General features: G+C 42.6%; 1 protein-coding gene across 4 annotated transcripts in view; it reads left to right on the top strand.

Annotated features, from left to right (window-relative positions):
- The window catches only part of akap11 (A kinase (PRKA) anchor protein 11), a 103,538-nt gene that overhangs the window by 74,279 nt on the left and 9,544 nt on the right, over positions 1 to 19,715 (top strand). For 3 of the 4 annotated variants that reach the window (XM_060833279.1, XM_060833280.1, XM_060833278.1), the window contains 2 exons: positions 249 to 332; positions 10,429 to 10,475. In XM_060833279.1, coding sequence (XP_060689262.1) covers positions 249 to 332; positions 10,429 to 10,475 — 131 coding nt within the window. The remainder of the gene's footprint in view (positions 1 to 248; positions 333 to 10,428; positions 10,476 to 19,715) is intronic. The other variant, XM_060833281.1, reaches the window with a different exon arrangement.

Below are 19,715 nucleotides of genomic sequence, written 5' to 3'. Positions count from 1 at the left end.
ATGATGAAAATAACCAACACTGCCCACCTGTTTAAAAAATATCACCAGTATCTGTTTATGTATGTATGACATGAAAGAAGCTGCTGAATTTCATGTGGGTACAGGACCAGACAATGGAAATGCACCATCCCTGTGTTTTCAAAATTGCTCTGTATGTCTGGTTTGACCAAGTAATGTTGCTCAGAAAGGTAATGAGAAACTATGGTCAGTCACTCAATGTCCACTGCCTTTCTTTTCCTTTCTGGCAGTAATGGCAACAGCAGTAGCTGGAGCAGTCTGGGGTTAGAAGGAGATATATATGAGGAGAATATATCCTTTCCACCATCAGACAGGTTGGTCCAGTCTAGGTTTCATGAAAATTGGTTTGATCTAGGAAGTTTTATTGACTGCATGCCTTTGGAACTGAAGCTGTTCAGTAGCATGTGTGTGTAATGAAAGACCTTTAGACAGGTCTGCAATTAAATTTGAAGTGCAATATCACTTAAGACTTTTTCATGCAAATTGCCTTCAAAGAAATCATTTGCTTTCTTTCTCAATGTGGTGTTTTGTGCAATCTGGGTCTCGCTTGCTTCTCATGATATTTCATGTTTAACGGCTCTGCATTTAATTAACTCCGTATCACCTGAACCGGGCAAAGAATATGACTACGTTAAATTGGGTTTCTTCAGTAAGAACTGTCACTCGGCAAAGGAGTTCTTTGAGATGCAGTGACAGTGTCCCTTCCTCTGGTCCAGAAGATCCAGGTTCAAGGCCCACCTTCTTGGAGGTGTGTCATAAAATGTCTGAACAGGTTAATTTGGGAAAAAAAAAGTTGCATGCTCAGCAAGAGCCTTGCTGGCTGGGAATCCAGGCAAGATGTTGCAAACTAGGTTATACTCCCACATCTAACACCATGACATTCATTATTTTATTCCTTGATATGACTCAGAGAAAATTCCCCTTTAAATATCCCATTTTTGCTATACTGAACAAGAATGATAATGTCATGGGATTTCCACGTTCCTTTGTCATTCCTCGCATTAAACTGCTGAGGGGGAAGATTTCCAGTCCACTTGAAATGACAAGGATTAATGAAGGATGGTTAACAGGGGTGCTCATACCTGACTGACTGAATGTTTTGAGGTGGTGGCTAGATGTGTGGATGAGGGTAGTCCAGTGTAGTCTACATGTATTTCATTAAGGCTTTTGACAAGGACCTGTGGCAAGTGACATATTACCCACCGACAAATGGACCCCACCCCACCCCTTTCCGTAAAGACCGTTCCCTCCAGGACTATCTCGTCAGGCCAACGCCCCAACCAACAATGCACCCTCCCCTCCGGCATCTTCCCCTGCCACTGCAGGACTCTCAAAGCCTGGACCCACACTTCCATCAAAGTTTCACCTGCACTTCATGTCATTTACTATATTCGTTGCTCCCAATGCTGTCTCCTCTACACTGGGAGACAGGACACCTACTCTCAAATGCTTCAGAGGGACACGTGCACCAACCAACCCCACCGCCCCGTGGCCAAATACATTAACTCCTCCCACTCCGCCGAGTACATGCAGGTCCTGGGCCGCCTCCATCACCACTCCCTAACCACTCGATTCCTGGAGGAAGAACGCTTCATCTTCTGCCACAGGACTGTCCTACCTGCCTACCTTCCTTCCCACCTATCTCACTCTCAGCTATGAGGCAGGAATTGAACCCGGGTCTCTGGCGCTGTGAGGCAGCAGTGCTAACCACTGTGCCATCATGCCGCCCACAAAGTTGCAGAGTTCAATGCTGGGTCAAGTACAGTTTGTAGTGTACACTAATGATCTAATCATGACTGTAGGTGGTTCGATCAGTAAGTTTGCAGATGATGTGAAAATTGGCAGTGCAGTAAATAAGGAGAACAACATAAAACAGTGCAGCATTAAAAAAAAGCGACCCATCAGCCCACCACGCCTGTGCCCTCTCACAATGCCTTAGACTACATAATATTATAGATGGGGCTGATCAGATGCAGTGAACAGTGGGAAATGAAATTTAATCATGAAAAACGTAGGATGTTGCACGACTAACATGGCCTAATGAGGCAAGGGAGTACATGATGAATGATAGGAGCTTAGGAAGTGCAAAGGATGAAAAGGATGTTGATATGTATGTGCATAGATCTTTGAAGGCAACAGAACAGCTGGGTAGCAAAAAACACACAGGACACTTGCCTTTATTAGTTGAGGCAATAAATACAAGAGCAGGGTTGTTTTGATGGAGCTGTATGTAAAGTTTGGTTGGCCTAAGTGGTGCACAGTTCTGGTCGCTAAACTTTAGCAAGGATGTGGCGGTGCTAGAGAGGCTGCAGAGGAGATTCACCAGGGCTTCAGCTGTGAAGAGAGTCTAGATTTAGAGGTTTTTGTTTTGAAGCAGAGAAGACTGACATAATTTGAGGTGTATAAAATCGAAGAGCAAATGTTTCTCCTTAGAGGAATCAATGAGTAGAGGGTGTAGGTTTAAAGTAAAGGGCACGAGGTTCAGAGGGGATTTAAGAAAGAAGCTCCTCACCCAGACAGTGGCGAGGATCTGGAACTTACTAGCTGAAAGGGTGGTAGTGGTGGGAACCGTCACAACATTTAATAAGTATTTAGACCAATTGAAGCATGCAGGACTGAGGGCCAAATGCTGAAAAATAGGACCAGAGTATCTTGGTGTTTGATGCCCAGCACAATGGGCCAAAAGGCTTCTTTTCATGCTGTAAAACTCAGGGTTGTGATGGTGAGTGATCTTATTTTTTCTAATATTGGTTGATCTCCCTTAGTGCCAGGGACTCAGGCCAAATTCGGGAAATCTATCCAGGAGGGATTCTTGAAACAATGTAAATACTCCAACAAGACAAGAGGTCGTATTAGACCTTGTGTTAGGGAACGAGCATGGCCAAGTGGTCAAGTTTCGGTGGGGGTGCATTTTGGGAACAGTCATCATAATTCCATACATTTAGGATCGTTATGGAAAGGGATAAGACTGGTCCTTGGGTGAAAGTGCTAAATTTAGGAAAGGCTAATTACAACAGTATTGGACATGAACTGGAATAAATGGGCTGTTTGAAATCCACATCTGACGTGTTAGTCTTTTAAAAACTAGCTGACCAGTGTTCAGGACCACCATGTCCTGTGAGAATGTAAAATAAGGATGGCAAGATTTGGGAGCCCCAATAGATGATTGATGCTGTGAAATTAGCTTTGAAAAAAGAAGCAGGAAAAGGAAACAGGAATCAAACAAGGTCGGAACAAATTACTGCAGATGCTGGAATCTATACTGAAGTGAAGCTCTGATCGAGTCATCCGGACTGGAAACGTTAGCTTGCTCTCTCCTTGGATGCTGCCTGACCTGCTGTGATCTCCAGCATTCAATATCTGAAAACGATAAGGCCCTTGAGTATAGCAGAAGGAGAAAAGAACTTAAAGAAATTAGAAAGGCTAGAAGGGACCATAAATGTCCTTCATAAGTGGGATTAGGAGAATTCCAAGGCATTGATACATATTCAGTGTGTTATTGGCCAGGGCAGACCCATCCCCTCTTTCTCTCCCCCACCCCCCCCCACCCCCCCCCCCCCCGCCAAAAAAAAACATTTTAAGAAGGTAGCCCAGACCCTAACCACTCTAGTTGTTTTAAGCAGATGTAAGCTGAATATTCCAGGAGCAATGCAGCTGGTCAAACCACTGTTTTAAACAAAACAGAATTTATTCACTGACAAACAAAACTGAATTTAGAATAAAGTAACTATTTGAAAACCCAACCGACACGAATGCACAACTTAACAAAGAGCTGTTCTGATTTCCTGCAACATCCCAAAATATGCACCTTGAGAGAAACACAAATTTAGGCACAGGATCTTATAGGAGAGAGGATGCAGAGAGAGAGAGGATCAGCATGGAACTGTTTCTTCAGGCCCCAGCTAAAACTAACCCAAAACTAGAAAAAAAACTGGCCACTCCCTTTTCATTGTACAAGTGCCTTTTTAAAAAAATTAAAAGTTGATATTTCCAGATATAGCAGAACCTCTGCCTTTAAGACCCCTCTTGACAAAGTCCAAGGGCAAAATAATCTCGTTCAAGGGGCAGCATCATCGCTAAAGCAAGAGAGTAACTAAGGAAAGGGTAGGTCTGTTCAGGGACAAAGAAGAGAATTCGTGTGCGCAGCCAGAAGTGGATGAGATCCTAGTGAGCACTTTGCATCAGTAGTCACCAAGGAGAAAGACATGAATGATGGTGAGTTTAGAATGGGGTTTGTGTTGATATTCTAAGGCATGTCAATATTAAGGAGGAGGTGGTGTTGGGTATCTTGAAAAAAGTTTAATGTAGATCAGACCCCAGGGACTGATAGGATCTATCCCAGGATACAAGGAGGCACAGGAAGAAATTGTACAGATGAAGTTCCAGAAAACTAGAGAATAGCCGTTGTTGTTCCTTTGTTCGTGAAAGGCAACAGGGATATTCCAGGAAATTATCGGCTGGTGAGCCTTACATCAGTGATAGGGAAATTATTGGATAAGATTCTTAGGGAAAGGACTTATTAGGAATACCCAGCATGGCTTTATATAGGAACATCTTGCCTCTCAAACTTGATTGAGTTTTTTGAGCAAGTGACAAAGATAATTGTTGAGGGTAAGGACATAGATTATACTAAAGCATTCAACAAGATGTTTTATGGTAACTGGTCCAGAAGATCAAATTGCATGGAATCCATTGTGAGTTAGTTGTGGAGAGGTTTTTCGGACTGGCAGTCTGTGACCAGTGGTGTTCCACAACCATCAGTGCTGTTTGTACAATATATGAATGATGTGGATCAAAATGTCAGTCGTCTGATTGGAATTGTGGTCGTGAGAAACAATATCAAAGGATACAGCAGGGTATGGGTCCATTGTGAATTTGGACGAAGACATTGCAAATGGAGTTTAATCTGGAGAATTAGAGGAGACAATGGCCGAGTGGTATTATTGCTGGACTATTCATCCAGAGACCCAGGTAATGTTCTGGGGACCTGAACACACATCCTACCGTGGCCGATTATGATGGAATTTGAATTCAATGAATATCTGAAATTGAAAGTCTAACAATGACTATGAAATCATTGTCACTTGTCAGGAAAAGCCTATCTGGTTCACTAATGTCCTTTGGGAAAGGAAGCTGCCATCCTTACCTGGTTTGGCCTACATGTCACTCCCCACCCACAGCAATGTGGTTAACTCTTGAAAGGCAATGAATGCTGGCTGAGCCAGTGGCACCCATAACCTGTGAGTGATTTTTTTTTTAGAAAGTGTGATGTGATGCACTTCAGGAGGTCAAATGCAAGAAGAAATTAAACTAATTGGCCAGACCCCTAGGAACATTGATATCCCCTACCCTATCCTTATAACCCTGCATTTCCCATGTTCAAACCACCCAACCAACACATCCCTGGACTCTGGGCAATTTCATATAGCCAATCCACCCAATCTTACACGTCTGCAGACTGTGGGAGGAAACCAGAGCACCCAGAAGAAACCCACGCAGACACTGGGAGAATGTGCAGACGCCACAAAGGCAGTCACCTGGGGCTGGAATCGAACCCAGGGCTGCTATAAACTGAGCCTCTGTGTCTGATTGGAGTGATGAGCCAAAAGGAGAAGTTGGACAAACTTGGATTGTTTTCCCCAGTGCATCAGAAGCTGAGGGATGACTTGGTAGAAGTATATGAAATTGAGAGGCATGAATAGGTTGAAGTCTCCTTCCTGGAGTGGAAATGTGAAATACTAGAGGGCACAGGTTTAAGGTAAGAGGTGGCAAGTTTTTTTTTAACAGAGAGGGTTTTATGTGCCTGGAACATTCTACCAGGGGAGATAGTAGAGAGATGTGATAGAACATTTAAGAAGCACTTAGACAGGTACGTGATCAGGCAGAGCATAGAGGGATGTGAACCATCTGCAAACAGATGGAATTAGTTTAGAATAGTATCATGGTCGACTCAGACATGGTGGGCTGAATGACCTATTCCTGTGCTGTACTGTTCCGTGTTCTTTGTTCTGTGACTCCCAGTTCTGTGGGAATTTAACGTGTGTGCAAAGTATTTCCATACTTCCGTTAAGTCATTGGCAATTAGCAAAACGTCTGTCCAACATATTTGCTGCAAATCTAAGGGAATTTTGCAATGCCTTCAGACTAAACATTCAAAGATGATAATTATGTACAATCTACCATGACTGGATTATTGTATCTAACTCTTATTATTTTCCACCTCAATTCTTCACTCAGCAGTTTCCCCACACTAGTTTTTCCCTAAATTCTCAATTTGGGAGTCACATGGTGTTTCTCCCTTGGGTTTCAGTGTTGTTGTTTGTATGTTGAATCTGCCTGCTAGTCATAAAGTTTAAAAGTCCTCTGCTGGCTGGCTGATAAGAATCTAGATTGTACAAACACAGAAGCACAAATAATTAGCTAAATGGTCACAAAGTCAGTTACGAATCTACCCTTAGCAATAAAGGCCCAGCACTCATCTTTTTACATCATTGACATTGCCCTCAGTTTTGTGCACTTTTTAAAATAGATTTACTCTGTTTTGACATCTTTGTAGTGTGGCACCTTGTATGACTAATCTGTGGTAGTTGTGTGTTGGACAAGAAACAGTGACGACTCAACTAATCAGGTTGAAGAATCTTCACTGAGCCTTGTGGAGTTCTAAGAAATACAAGACAGAAAATATAAATTGGATTTATTTAATGTCTACAAAATGGAATAAAGATCAAGGAATCCCCTTACAGTCTTTCTTAAATAAAAGCACAGCATTAGCCACCCTCCGGTCCTCGAGTACCTCACCGTCATTCAGGAAGTTCAATGGATACAGTTCATATGGATTTTAGCAAAGCTTTTGACAACATACCAAATGAGAGAATGACTGAGAAGGTTAAAGCACATGGAATTGAGGGAAACTTACCAAGATGAATCAGAAAATGGCTTAGTAATAAGGCACACGCAGTAGTGGTAGAAAGTTGTTCAAGTGACTTGGAGGTCAGTGTCCAGCTGTATATCGCAAGGATCCATACTGGGACCCTTTTTTGTTTGTTAATATACATAAATGTTGCAGATGAAAATGTGGGAGAAATGTTAAGTCAGTTTGCAGATGACACCAAAATTGGTCAGGAGGTTAATAGTGAAGAAGATGGTTGTAGGTTACAGGAAGCTATAGATGGGTTGATCAGATGGGCTGAGCAGTGGCAAGTGTTATTTACCCCTGATAAGTATGAGGTGATGTTTCTTCCAAAGTGCAAGATAAGGGAGTATTAAATGAGTCACAGGACTCTGTGTAATTCAGAGAAACAGAGGGATCTTGAGTTTATAATTCCTTAAAGTCGGCAGAGCACGTGAATAGGATAGTTAAAAAGGCATATGGGGTGCATTCTTTCATTTGTACTGGCATAGGACTTAAGAGCAAGGCAGTACTGTTGAGGTTACACAGAGCATTGGATAGGCCACAGCTTGAGTAATGTGTGCAGTTCTGATCATCAATACAGGAAGGAAGTGGAGAGGGTGTACAGGGGAGATTCACCAGCACATTGCCTGGACTGCAGCAGTTGCACCTTAAGGAGAGACTAGCTAGGCTTGGGTTGTTTTCTTTAGAGCAGAGCAGTGTGAGGGGAGACATGATTAAGGGGTATGAGTTAGGAGAAAGTGAGTATTGCAGATGCTGGAGATCAGAGTCAAAAAGTGTGACATTGGAAAAGCACAGCAGGTCAGAAAGCAAGTCTATTCCCGATGAAGGGCTTTTGCCGAAACATAGATCTTCCTGCTCCTCGGATGCTGCCTAACCTGCTGTGCTTTTCCAGCACCACTCTGATCTAGCCTCTGGTTTCCAGCATCTGCAGTCCTCACTTTTCCCTTGCATCAGAGAAGCAGAAAAGTCGACATTTCGGGCATAAGTTCTTGATCACAAATGTGGGGTGGTGGGAGGGGAAGGAAGCTGAGAGACAAATAGGAGGGCGGGTGGGGCCGGAGAGAAGAGAGGTTGGTGGTGATAGGTTAGAGCGGAGGGTGGAGCAAATAGGTGGGAAGGACGTTGGATAGGTAGGACAGTTCAAGAGGGCGGTGCCAAGTCGGAGAGTTGGATCTAGGATGAGGTGGAGGAAGGGAAGATAAGGAAACTAGTGAAACCAGTGTTAATGCTGTATGGTTGGAGGGTCCCAAGACAGAAGATGAGACATTCTTCCTCCAGGTGGTGGGTGGCATGGATTTGGCAGTGGAGGTGGCCCAGCACTTGTATGTCCTTGGCAGAGTAGGAGGGGGGACGTTGAAGTGGTTGGCCACTGGGCAGTGGGGTTGTTTGGTGCTTGTTTTCCAGAGATGTTCTCTGAAATGTTCTGCAAATTGGCGTCCTGTTTCCCCAATGTAGAGGAGACCAGGAGGTGTTTAGATGTGCAGGAAAATGTTTGCCGGATGATCAAACCCTTTGGGGCCTTAGTTGTCGGTGTGGATGCAGGTTTTACACCTCTTGCAGCATCATGGGAAGGTGCCAGAGCTGAGTAAGAGGCAGCTGTTTCCCTTTGTTGAGAGATCAGTCACGCGGGGGGCAAAGTATTAGGGTAAGGGGCGGGCGATTCGGAGGGGATTTGGGAAAAGACTTTTTCGCTCAGAGGGTGATTGGAATCTGGAATGTACTGCTTGGGAATGTTGTGGACGCTGGAAACTTTTATAACCTTTTAAAAAAAATATTTGGATGAGCACTTGATATATCAGAACATTCAAGGATATGGGACAAGTGCAGGAAATTGGAATTAGTGCGTGCCTTCTGTGATAGTTATTGTCAGTACAAACTTGATGGGCCTTTTCCAGAGTAAACAATATCTAGAATGCTATTTGAGTTAAGGGAGTGAGATAAAAGAGCCAGCGTTTTGAATACCAAATCTAATGTTCTCTTCGTGAAATTAATTTTTGAGTGTTAGAGGATGTTTAGCAATGATTACCACACGTAAAAGCTCACTGGTTCCTGAATGCAGAGAGTTTAATTTTTGCTGCCATTTTTATTGGGAAGGTAGTTGACAAGTGAAAGTGCATCATTGAAATCATTTCCGTGCTGAGTGTCGCTGAGGGGAATGTCAGTGGTGCAACATGAGGGCAGTAATTAAGAGTGTGTAGCCTGTATGCACAACATCACCCATCTTTAAGAGAACCTTTTTTTCATAGTAATACTGACAGAACCTGTTTGGTGTAGACACGGTATTCAGTTAGTTTTCAAAAGACCGCGTCCCCAAAATAAATGGGTAATGTCTGACAGATACCTTTTGGAATTTGCATTTAACTGTGGGTGCCAGAAATTCCTATCTCATTTTTTCCGTAGCATCGGTGGTCACTGCAAGCTTCACTATTATTGGTACGGCAACAGTGGACCAAAGTCAGTACGATGTTTGGCTTTGCCAGTGTAAAAAAAATAACGTTGAGATTTGAGGCTGTGGTTTGAGCACTTTCTTGGGGAATATCTAGTGCCGATGAAGAGTTCATGGTAAAAGACAGATTCTCTTCACGTGACTAGCCTGACCGAAAAGAATGACTCTGGGTCCTTGGTCAGATGGTGACATTTGGATTTTTACTATGCATATTTCAAGGCAAATCAGTTTAGAGTTCCACACTGTAGGGAATCTAAACTTGCTGGAAACAGGCCCTTCGGCCCGACAAGTCCACACCAACCCTCTGAAGAGTAACCCACGCAGACCTATTCCCCTACCCTATATTTACCCCTAACTAATGCACCTAAAACTATGGGCAGTTTAGCATGGCCAATTCACCTGACCTGCACTACTTTGGATTGTGGGAGGAGACCAGAGCACCCGGAGGAAACCCACGCGGACACTGGGAGAATGTGCAAACTCCACACAGTCACTCGAGCGAGAATCAAACAAGGGATTCCAATTCCTTATTAAACCACGGCTCCCTCACATGACCCTTTCCTCCCTGCCTGACAGGTACATACTTATCAAGGACAGTCAATAGTTGCTCCTTTAACATACTCCACATTTCGATTCAAACAAGGGATTCCAATTCCTTATTAAACCACGGCAGCAGTACTAACCACTGAGCTACCATCCCACCCCAGGTTAAGTTATGAGAAGTGAACCTGTAGAAGTTGGAAGAGGTAAAAAGCTAGCATTCACACAGTGGCAAGTGGCTATGTCAACGCTTTATTCTTGGCATGTGGCTTACCAAATATGGGCCACAGCAAGTGCTATGAGCCTGCAAACATTGAATACTGTTAAATATGGAATAGCATGAGAAGTATTAATGGCTTGCTGGATGGAAATGCATGTCTACGATCAGCATTTTCACTGCCTTTGATTTTTATAATAGTTTTACTTCCTATTTAATTTTAATTGCAATATTTCAATGTGATCACTGAGTTGGAGTGAACACTAAATAGTCGATTCTCTCCTGCTATTGTAGTGATAATAGTGAAGACAGAGAAGAAGAGGTGCAAGAAGATTCTGAAGGTATAGTATGAAGTTCCATTTTTGTCCTAAAGTGTTATTGCCAGGCATTGTCCTGAAAATCCTAACTTGTATGCAATCCTTGAAGCACCTAACCGGCAAGATCAAAGACACAAATTAAATAGCGAGAGTTAGCAGCTCTTTGATGGAAACTAATTCTCATTATATATCTCAGTAAAAGCAAATCAATGTGTCCATCTTGCACAATTGTAGATGTTTGAAAGAACTCCCCAATTTTTCTCAATTTCCTGTGCTTTCTCTGCAGTTGTGCAAATAACTTTCTTTCTGAAGGTGTTTTCTGTAGACCAGAGCCAAATTCAGCAGTAATGTTGATTGACATGATTAACAAAATATGATTTTATTTTTAAATAGTATAATTTCAGATAATAGAATTTGTTCGTCTGACCTTTCCTTTCTGTAAAAGTGTAAATTGCAGAATGCTGTTCAACCAGGTGGGTCACCATTTAGCAAAACTATACATGGTATCTTCTCAAAGACATTTGACTTCAGAGTTCATTGTCAGTTGAGACTCTGGCTTTTCCAGTAGTAATGTTCTTCTGCTTGGTATTCAGCATTGCACTTCATGGGGACCTATTCAGTTGCACATTTGGTTACACTTTACTCTCCATTTTCAGTCAACAGTATGTTGTTTAACTCTTCCTATCTTTGTTAATTATTGTTGGCCAATTTGAGGAGAGTCGCTTCTGACAGGTTTTTGAGATTGTGGCCTTCATAATCACTGTGAAATGGCACCCTTTGCTTAAAATGGTTGACATAGAATATTTAACACACAAACAGCTGTTCAACCCAACTAACCTTAGTAGTCTTCAGCCAATTCAATTCACTCCATGTGATGTCAAGAAATAGTTGGAGATGCTGGATATTGCAAAGGCTACAGGCTCTGACAACATTCCAGCAACAATACTGAAGACTTGTACTCTAGAACTTGCCACTCCCCTAGCCAAGCTGTTCCAGTACATTTACAATGTTGGCATCTACCTGACAATGTGGAAAATTGCCCAGATATGTCCTATATGTAAAAAGCAGGCCAAATCCAAACAAGCCAATTACCAACCCATGCTATCGACCATCAATGAAGTTATGGGAGGTGTCATCAACAGTGCAATCAAGCAGCACCAGCTCAGTGATGCTCAGTTTGGGTTCTGCCAGGACCACCTCATGACCTCATCACAGCCTTGGTTCAAACATGAACAAAAGAGCTGAGTTCCAAAGGTGAGATAAGAATCGCAGCCCTTGACATCAAGACTGCATTCAACTGAGTGTGGCATCAAGGATCCCTAACAAAACTCAAATCAGTGGGCATCAGGGAGCAAACACTTCGCTGGTTGGAGTCATAGCTGGCATATCTTTCCTAGGATGGTGATGGCTAGCACGAGGGGGCATAGTTTTAAATTGAGGGATGATAGATATAGGACAGATGTCAGCGGTAGTTTCTTTACTCGGAGTATTAGGGGCATGGAACACCTTGACTGCAACAGTAGTAGACTCACCAACTTTAAGGGCATTTAATGGTGGCTGTGGTTGTTGAACGTAAGTCATGTCATCTCCAGGACTCTGCATGAATTCGTCAGGGTAATCTCCTAAGCCCAAATATCTTCAGTAGCTTCATAAATCCTCCCTCCCCCCCCCCCCCCCCCCCCCCCCGCTGTCTCACAGGGTCAGATATGGGGATGTGTGACTAATGGTGCACTGTTCAGCACCATTCGCAACCCCTCAGATCAAGATGGTTTGGCCTATGGCATTACTTTAACTTTCCAGATATTGAGTGGGAAAGCTATAGCTCGAGTACGTTAGATGGGTCAGTGTTTGTCCAATGTGTGCAGGAGGGTTTCCTGACACAATATGTAGACAGGCCAACAAAAGGTGAGGCCATACTGGATTTGGTTCTGGGTAACGAACCAGGCCAGGTGTTAGAATTGGAGGTAGGTGAGCACTTCGGGGACAGTGATCACAATTCGGTGACTTTTACTCTAGTGATGGAGAGGGATAAGTGTGCACTGCAGGGCAAGAGTTATAGCTGGGGGCAGGGAAATTATGATGCGGTGAGGCATGACTTAGGATGTGTGGCTTGGAAAAGTAGGCTTCAAGGGAAGGGCGCAATCGATATGTGGAGCTTGTTCAAGGAGCAACTATCGAGTGTCCTTGATAAGTATGTACCTGTCAGGCAGGGAGGAAAGGGTCATGTGAGGGAGCCGTGGTTTAATAAGGAATTGGAATCCCTTGTTAAAGGGAAGAGGGCGGCCTATGTAAAGATGAGGCGTGAAGGTTCAATTGGGGCAATTAAGAGTTATAAGGTAGCCAGGAAGGATCTAGAGAGCTAAGAGCAGCAAGGAGGGGACATGAAAAGTCCTTGGTAGGATTAGGGAAAACCCAAAGGCTTTCTATAGGCATGTCAGGAATAAAAGAATGATTAGGGTAGGAATAGGTCCAGTCAAGGATAGTAGTGGGAAGTTGCGTGTGGAGGCTGAAGAAATTGGGGAGACACTGAATGAATACTTTTCGTCAGTGTTCACTCAGGAACAGGACATTGTTGCCGATGTGAATATTGAGTCACAATTTATTAGAATAGATGGCTTTGAGGTATGTAGGGAAGAGGTGTTGGAAATCCTGGAAAGGGTGAAAATCGATAAGTCCCCTGGGCCTGATGGCATTTATCCTAGGATTCTCTGGGAAGGAAGGGAGGAGATTGCAGAGCCATTGGCCCTGATTTTTGTCCTCCGTTGTCTACAGGAATAGTGCCAGAAGACTGGAGGATAGCAAATGTGGTTCCCTTGTTCAAGAAGGGGAGTAGGAATAACCCTAGTAACTATAGGCCGGTGAGTCTCACTTCTGTTATGGGCAAAGTCTTAGAGAGAATTGTAAGGGATAGGATTTATGAACATCTGGATAGGAATAATATGATCAAGGATAGTCAGTATGGTTTTGTGAAGGGCAGGTTGTGCCTCACAAATCTTATTGAATTCTTTGAGAAGGTGACTAAGGAGGTGGAGGAGGGTAAAGCGGTAGATGTGGTGTATATGGATTTTAGTAAGGCATTTGATCAGGTTCCCCATGGTAGGCTACTGCAAAAAATACGGAAGTATGGCATTGAGGGTGAGTTGGAGGTTTGGATTAGGAATTGGCTGGCTGGAAGAAGGCAGAGGGTAGTACTTGATGGTAAAGGTTCATCTTGGAGTGCAGTTACCATCGATGTTCCACAAGGATCTGTTTTGGGACCATTGCTGTTTGTCATTTTTGTAAATGACCTGGAGGAGGGGCTAGAAGGTTGGGTGAGCAAGTTTTCAGATGATACGAAAGTCGGTGGAGTTGTTGACAGTGAGGAAGGATGTGGCAGGTTACAGCGTGAAATAGATGAGCTGCAGAGCTGGGCAGAAAGGTGGCAAATGGAGTTCAATGTAGGTAAGTGTGAAGTGATTCACTTTGGTAAGAGTAACAAGAAAATGGATTACTGGGCTAATGGTCGGATACTTGGTAGTGTGGATGAGCAGAGGGATCTTGGTGTCCATGTACACAGATCTCTGAAAGTTACCACCCAGGTAAATACAGCTGTGAAGAAGGCATATGGCGTACTGGCTTTTATTGGTAGAGGAATAGAGTTCCGGAGTCCTGAGGTCATGTTGCAGTTGTATAAGACTCTGGTGCGGCTGCATCTGGAGTATTGTGTGCAGTTTTGGTCGCCATACTATAGGAAGGATGTGGAGGCACTGGAACGGGTGCAGAGGAGGTTTACCAGGATGTTGCCTGGTATGGTAGGAAGATCGTATGAGGAAAGGCTGAGGCACTTGGGGCTGTTTTCATTGGAGAAAAAAAGATTTAGGGGTGACTTGATAGAGGTGTACAAGATGATTAGTGGTTTAGATAAGGTTGACCATGAGAACCTTTTTCCACGTATGGAATCAGCTATTACGAGGGGGCATAGCTTTAAATTAAGGGGAGGTAGGTATAGGACAGATGTTAGGGGTAGATTCTTTACTCAGCAAGTCGTGAGTTCATGGAATGCCCTTCCAGTAACAGTGGTGGACTCTCCCTCTTTATCGGCATTTAAACGGGCATTGGATAGGCATATGGAGGAAAGTGGGCTAGCGTAGGTTAGGTGGGCTTGGATCGGCGCAACATCGAGGGCTGAAGGGCCTGTGCTGCGCTGTATTTTTCTATGTTCTATGTCCTATTACCCTCAGGAACTCATGCAGCGTTGTCCTTGAGTTGAGATGACTAATCTCCAACAACCATAGCCATCTTCCTGTGTGCCAAGTTTGACTTCAACCAATGAAGAGTTTTCCCCTATTTCCACTTACTCCAGTTTTAAGGTTCAACTATGTTGATATAGGAAGATAAATGGAATATGAATGTTTATTGCAAGGGGAATGGAATGTAAAAGAAAGGATGGTTTGATTCAGTTTTATAGAGTGTTTTTGAGAGCATATCTGTCAAGATGGGTAATGCTTTGGTCTCCTGTTTTTAAGTAAGAATTTAACTGCAGTTCATAGGATTACTTCATAGAAGGTTCACTCGATTGGTAATAGGGGATTAGTTGGTTGGACAGGCTGGGCCTGTATAGAGTGTTAGAGTTTAGAAGAATGGGAGTTGATCATTATTGAAACATGAGACAGTCCACGTGAAAAATGTTTCCACTTGTGGTACAGATGCGATCTCGGGGGGGAGAGAGAGAGAGAGCTCAAAAATAAGTGATATGGAGATAAGGGGGAATCCCTTCTCTCAGTAGGTGTGTGCGCCTTTGGTCAAGAAGGTGGGACCTTCATGGTGACCTCAGCCACTGTGGGAATTGGTAAACATTTCGATGACTGAGAAATCTAAACTTTGAGATGTCTTTATAGAAAGCCCTTTCCAGTGTTGCCTCTTGTAAGAGTGTAACACAAATTCCGATGAGATTTTCTGGGTTTCTGAACAGCCTGTTAAAGCAGTGTATTCACCTGCTGTTGGTAAGGGCAGTGGAGAGCCCTAATACCAAAGGATCTCCAGCCATCTCAGTGGTACATGTTGGCGCTGGTGACATAGCTGGGTCAAAGAAAGGTTTGTTGAGGATGTTTTATTAGCCAGAAACAAAATTATAAATCAGAACGTTAAAAGTACAAATCTTTGGATGTCTATCTGACTTTTGGACATATTGGTATAGGGTAAATAAGATTTAAATTGTTGAAAGCATGGCTCCCAGATTGATGTGGTAGAAATGGCTTTTGATTCATGTACTACTGAGTAAGAAAGGAATTTGTGACATTGTCGTAACCACATTTGGACCAGTATTGGCGATGTATTCATTGGTGTTAAGCCGTGTGGTTGCAAAGTGACCAGGTCTAGGGTGAGTGAATTTAAAAGTATTTGACATATCATAAAGATTAATGTAATAATGAGGAATAGTCTTGGTTCAGAAAATCAGGGTTTAGATTCCTTCTACACGAAGGAAAACGTCCCTCGTGAAAATATTTTATCTTACTTGGTAAGACCGTGTATATGTCAGGAAATGATGCAACTTGCATGAAAGACAATAATCAGAGATGTTTTAAACCTTTATCAAATGGAAAAATCAAATTGGCAAAGGGCCTGGAGAATGAATTTTGAAGTGTACTTGAGACAGATTTCAGAATGGTCAAACAAATTATCATTTAGACCTTGAAATGTGAAATGAGGCAGGATTAAATAATTTCCTCATTATAAAGAGTCCTATCAACAAGTCTGATTATGATATTATGGAATTTCATGTACAGTTTGAAAGTGAGAAATTTAGGTCTGTGACTAGTTCCTCAAATTTAAGTCAAGGTAATGGCAAGGATATGAAGACAGGTTTGGCTAAAGTGGATTGGGGAAATAGCTTAAGCTAACATATTAGAAAAGCAGTTTTAAAAATTTTAAAAGGTGTTTCACAAATCTCAATAAGGAAGAAAGAATCATTGAGAAGGATGCACGATCATGGCTAATTAAGGGAAATAAAGATGACATTTAATTGAATGAAAAGGCACAACTTAACACTAAGCTAAGATTGGGAAAGTTTTAAAACCCAGCCAAGGATGACTTAAAAAGAAATCAGTGAGAAATAAGAGTATGAAGGAACTAGCAACAAATGTAAACAGCAACAGTAATAGCTCCTACAAATATAAAGAGAGGAAAAGAGCAGTGAAAGTGAGCAATCGACTCTTTAAAATGAGCCCTGGGAATTAATAAAAACTAAGGAAATTGAAAGGACACTGTACAAGTATTTTCTATCCTTAAGACACAGGAGCAGTGTCAGCTGTTCAAACCTTTTGAGTCTGACTGACTTAATAATCTTGAATCCACCTTCCTGCCTTTTTCCCATAATTATTTACCCTAAGTTATTTAAAAACCTGTCCACCTCAGCTTGAACATACCCAGCCTTGACAGCCCTCTGCAATAAAGAGTTCAGCTGAAAAGAAATTCTTCCTCAATTCTATCTTAATTGTGTGACTCATTCTGAGATTATGTTCTCTGACCCAAGACTCTCCTTACTGCACGTACCCTGTCAAGTCACCTAAGAATCTTGTACATTTCAATAACATTGTCTCATTCTTCCATATTCTAATAATTATAGGCCCAACTTACTCAATCTCTCCGCATAAGACAATCCTTCCATACCTGGTATCAGCTGAGTACACCTTCACTGGACTCCTCCAATGACATCTTCCTTGAGAAAAAGACTCAAAACTCTTCCCAGTATTTCAGTTATGGTCTAATTTTAGAAATATCTCCCTATTTTTATATTCCATTCCCTTTCAAATAAAGGCCAGTATCCCATTCACCTTCCCTTTTGCCCAATGAACTTGGATGTTAGCTTCTTTTTTGGGGTTCTTGGACAAGGAATCCCAAATACCTCAGTTCTGTAACACACTATCATCTTTCTCCATTTAAATAATGTTCTGCTTCTCTGTCTTTTTCCAGTGTGAAGAGGAACAATGTTGCTGAGGAGAATCCTGAGATGCAGGCTACTAGAGTAGATGGGACTGACATTCACAAGGAGGAGGTGTTAGCAATTTTGGAAAGTGTGAAAATAGTAAAGTGCCCTGGGCCAGATGGGATTTACCCTCGAACTCTCTGGGAAACCAGGGAGGAGATTGCACAGCCTTTGGCTTTGATCTTTATGCCATCATTTTCTACAGGAATAGAAGACTGGAGGATAGCAAATGTTGTTCCCTTCAAGAAGGGGAGTAGAGACAGCCCTAATAATTATAGAGCAATGACCATTTAATTGCCCTTAAAGTTGATGACTCTACTACTGTTGCAGGCAGTATAGTCCCTATTATTATAGACCCTAATAATTATAGCAGAACCATGCTTTTGGTTGTGGGAGAGTGTTGGAAAAGGTTATAAGAGATAGGATTTATAATCATTTAGAGAGGAAATATTTGATTAAGGATAGTCAACACGGTTTTGTGAAGGATAGGTCATACCTCTCAAACCTTATTGAAAAGGTGATCCAACAAGTGGATGAGGGTAAAGTGGCTGCCGTGGTGTATTTGGTTGCAGTAAGGCATTTGATAAGGTTTTCCATAGTAGGCTATTGCACAGAGGCATGGGATTGAGGGTGATTTAATGGTTTGGATCAGAAATTTGCTCACTGGAAGAATACAGAGGGTGGTGGTTGATGGGAAATGTTCATCCTGGAGCTCAACTACTAGTGGTGTACTACAAGGACCTGTTTTGGGTCCACTGCTGTTTGTGATTTTTATAAATGACCTAGATGAGGGCGTAGAAGGATGGGTTAGTAAAGTTGCAGATGATACGAAAGTCGGTGGAGTTTTGGATAGTGGTGAAGGATGTTGTAGGTTACAGAGGGAAATAGATAAGCTACAGAGCTGGGCTGAGTAGTGGCAAATGGACTTTAATGCAGAAAAATGTGAGGTGATTCACTTTGGAAGGAGCAACAGGAATACAGAGTAGTGGGCTAATGGTAAGATTCTTGGTAGTATAGACAAGCAGAGAGTACTCGGTGTCCATGTATACAGATCCCTGAAAGTTGCCACCGAAGTTGATAGGGGTTTTAGGAAGGCATACGGTGTGTTAGCTTTTACTGGTAGAGGGATTGAATTTCAAAGCCACAAGGTCATGCTGCAGCTGTACAAAACTCTGGTGCAGCCACACTTGGAGTATTGCGTACATTTATGGTCACCACATTATAGGAAGGATGTGGAAACTTTGGAAGGGATTCAGAGGAGATTTATCAGGATGTTGCCTGGTATGGGGGGAAAGTCTTATGAGGAAAGGCTAATGGACTTGAGGCTGTCTTCTTGAGAGAGAAGGTTGAGAATTGATTTAATTGAGACACATAAGATAATCAGAGGATTAGATAGGGTGGACAGTGTGAGCCTCTTTCCTCAGATGGTGATAGCTAGCATGGGGGACATAGCTTTAAATTGAGGGATGATAGATAAAGGACAGATGTCCGAGGCAGTTTCTTTACTCAGTAGTAGGGGCGTGGAACGCACTGCCTGCGACAGTAGTCGACTCATCAATTTTAAGGGCATTTAAATGGTAATTGGCTAAACCTATGGATGAAAATGGAGTAGTGTAGGTAGATGGGCTTCAGATTGGTTCCACAGGTTGGTGCAACATCAAGGGCTGAAGGGCCTGTACTGCACTGTAATGTTTGATGTTCCTGTCAAAGTGCATTATCTCGCATTTCCCCACATTATATTCCAAGTTTTTGCCCACTTATGGAACTTGTCCACAGGTTAATAGGTTTCACCTACTTTTGTATCATCTGCAAATATGGTTATCATGTATTCATTTCCGCCTCCAAGTCATTGCTATATATTATAAATAATTGTAGCTGTAGCACTGGTCCCTGTGCACACACTCATTATAGATTGCCATCCTGAAAGTGTACTCCCTTTATCTCAACTCTGTCTTCTATTAGTTGGCCAATCATATATCCATGTTAATATACTACATCCAAGGTCATGAGCTCTTATCTTATTAAGTAGCCTAATGTGTGATATCTTTTATCAAGCACCTTCTGAAAATCCCCTTTATCCTGCTTGTTGCTTCCTCTAGAATTCCAGTAAATTTATCTGTGTTCACAGTAAAAGAGAGTCATGGACTTATTGAATGACATAGTTGTCTGGGGACCCAAATGGCTGATTAGTTCTGTAGTTAGGTATATGCCATTGTTCACCGGGGGGGGGGGCGCTGTGAAAGATCATGAGAGGCATGGGTAGGGTGAATGCACTCAGTGTTTTTCCCAGGTTGGGGTAT

The sequence above is a fragment of the Hemiscyllium ocellatum genome, chromosome 12 (genome assembly GCF_020745735.1).
Source record: "Hemiscyllium ocellatum isolate sHemOce1 chromosome 12, sHemOce1.pat.X.cur, whole genome shotgun sequence".
Taxonomy (NCBI): Eukaryota; Metazoa; Chordata; class Chondrichthyes; order Orectolobiformes; family Hemiscylliidae; genus Hemiscyllium; species Hemiscyllium ocellatum.
The sequence above is the reverse complement of the archived record's forward strand: the minus strand, read 5'-3'. Positions and strand labels throughout refer to the sequence as shown.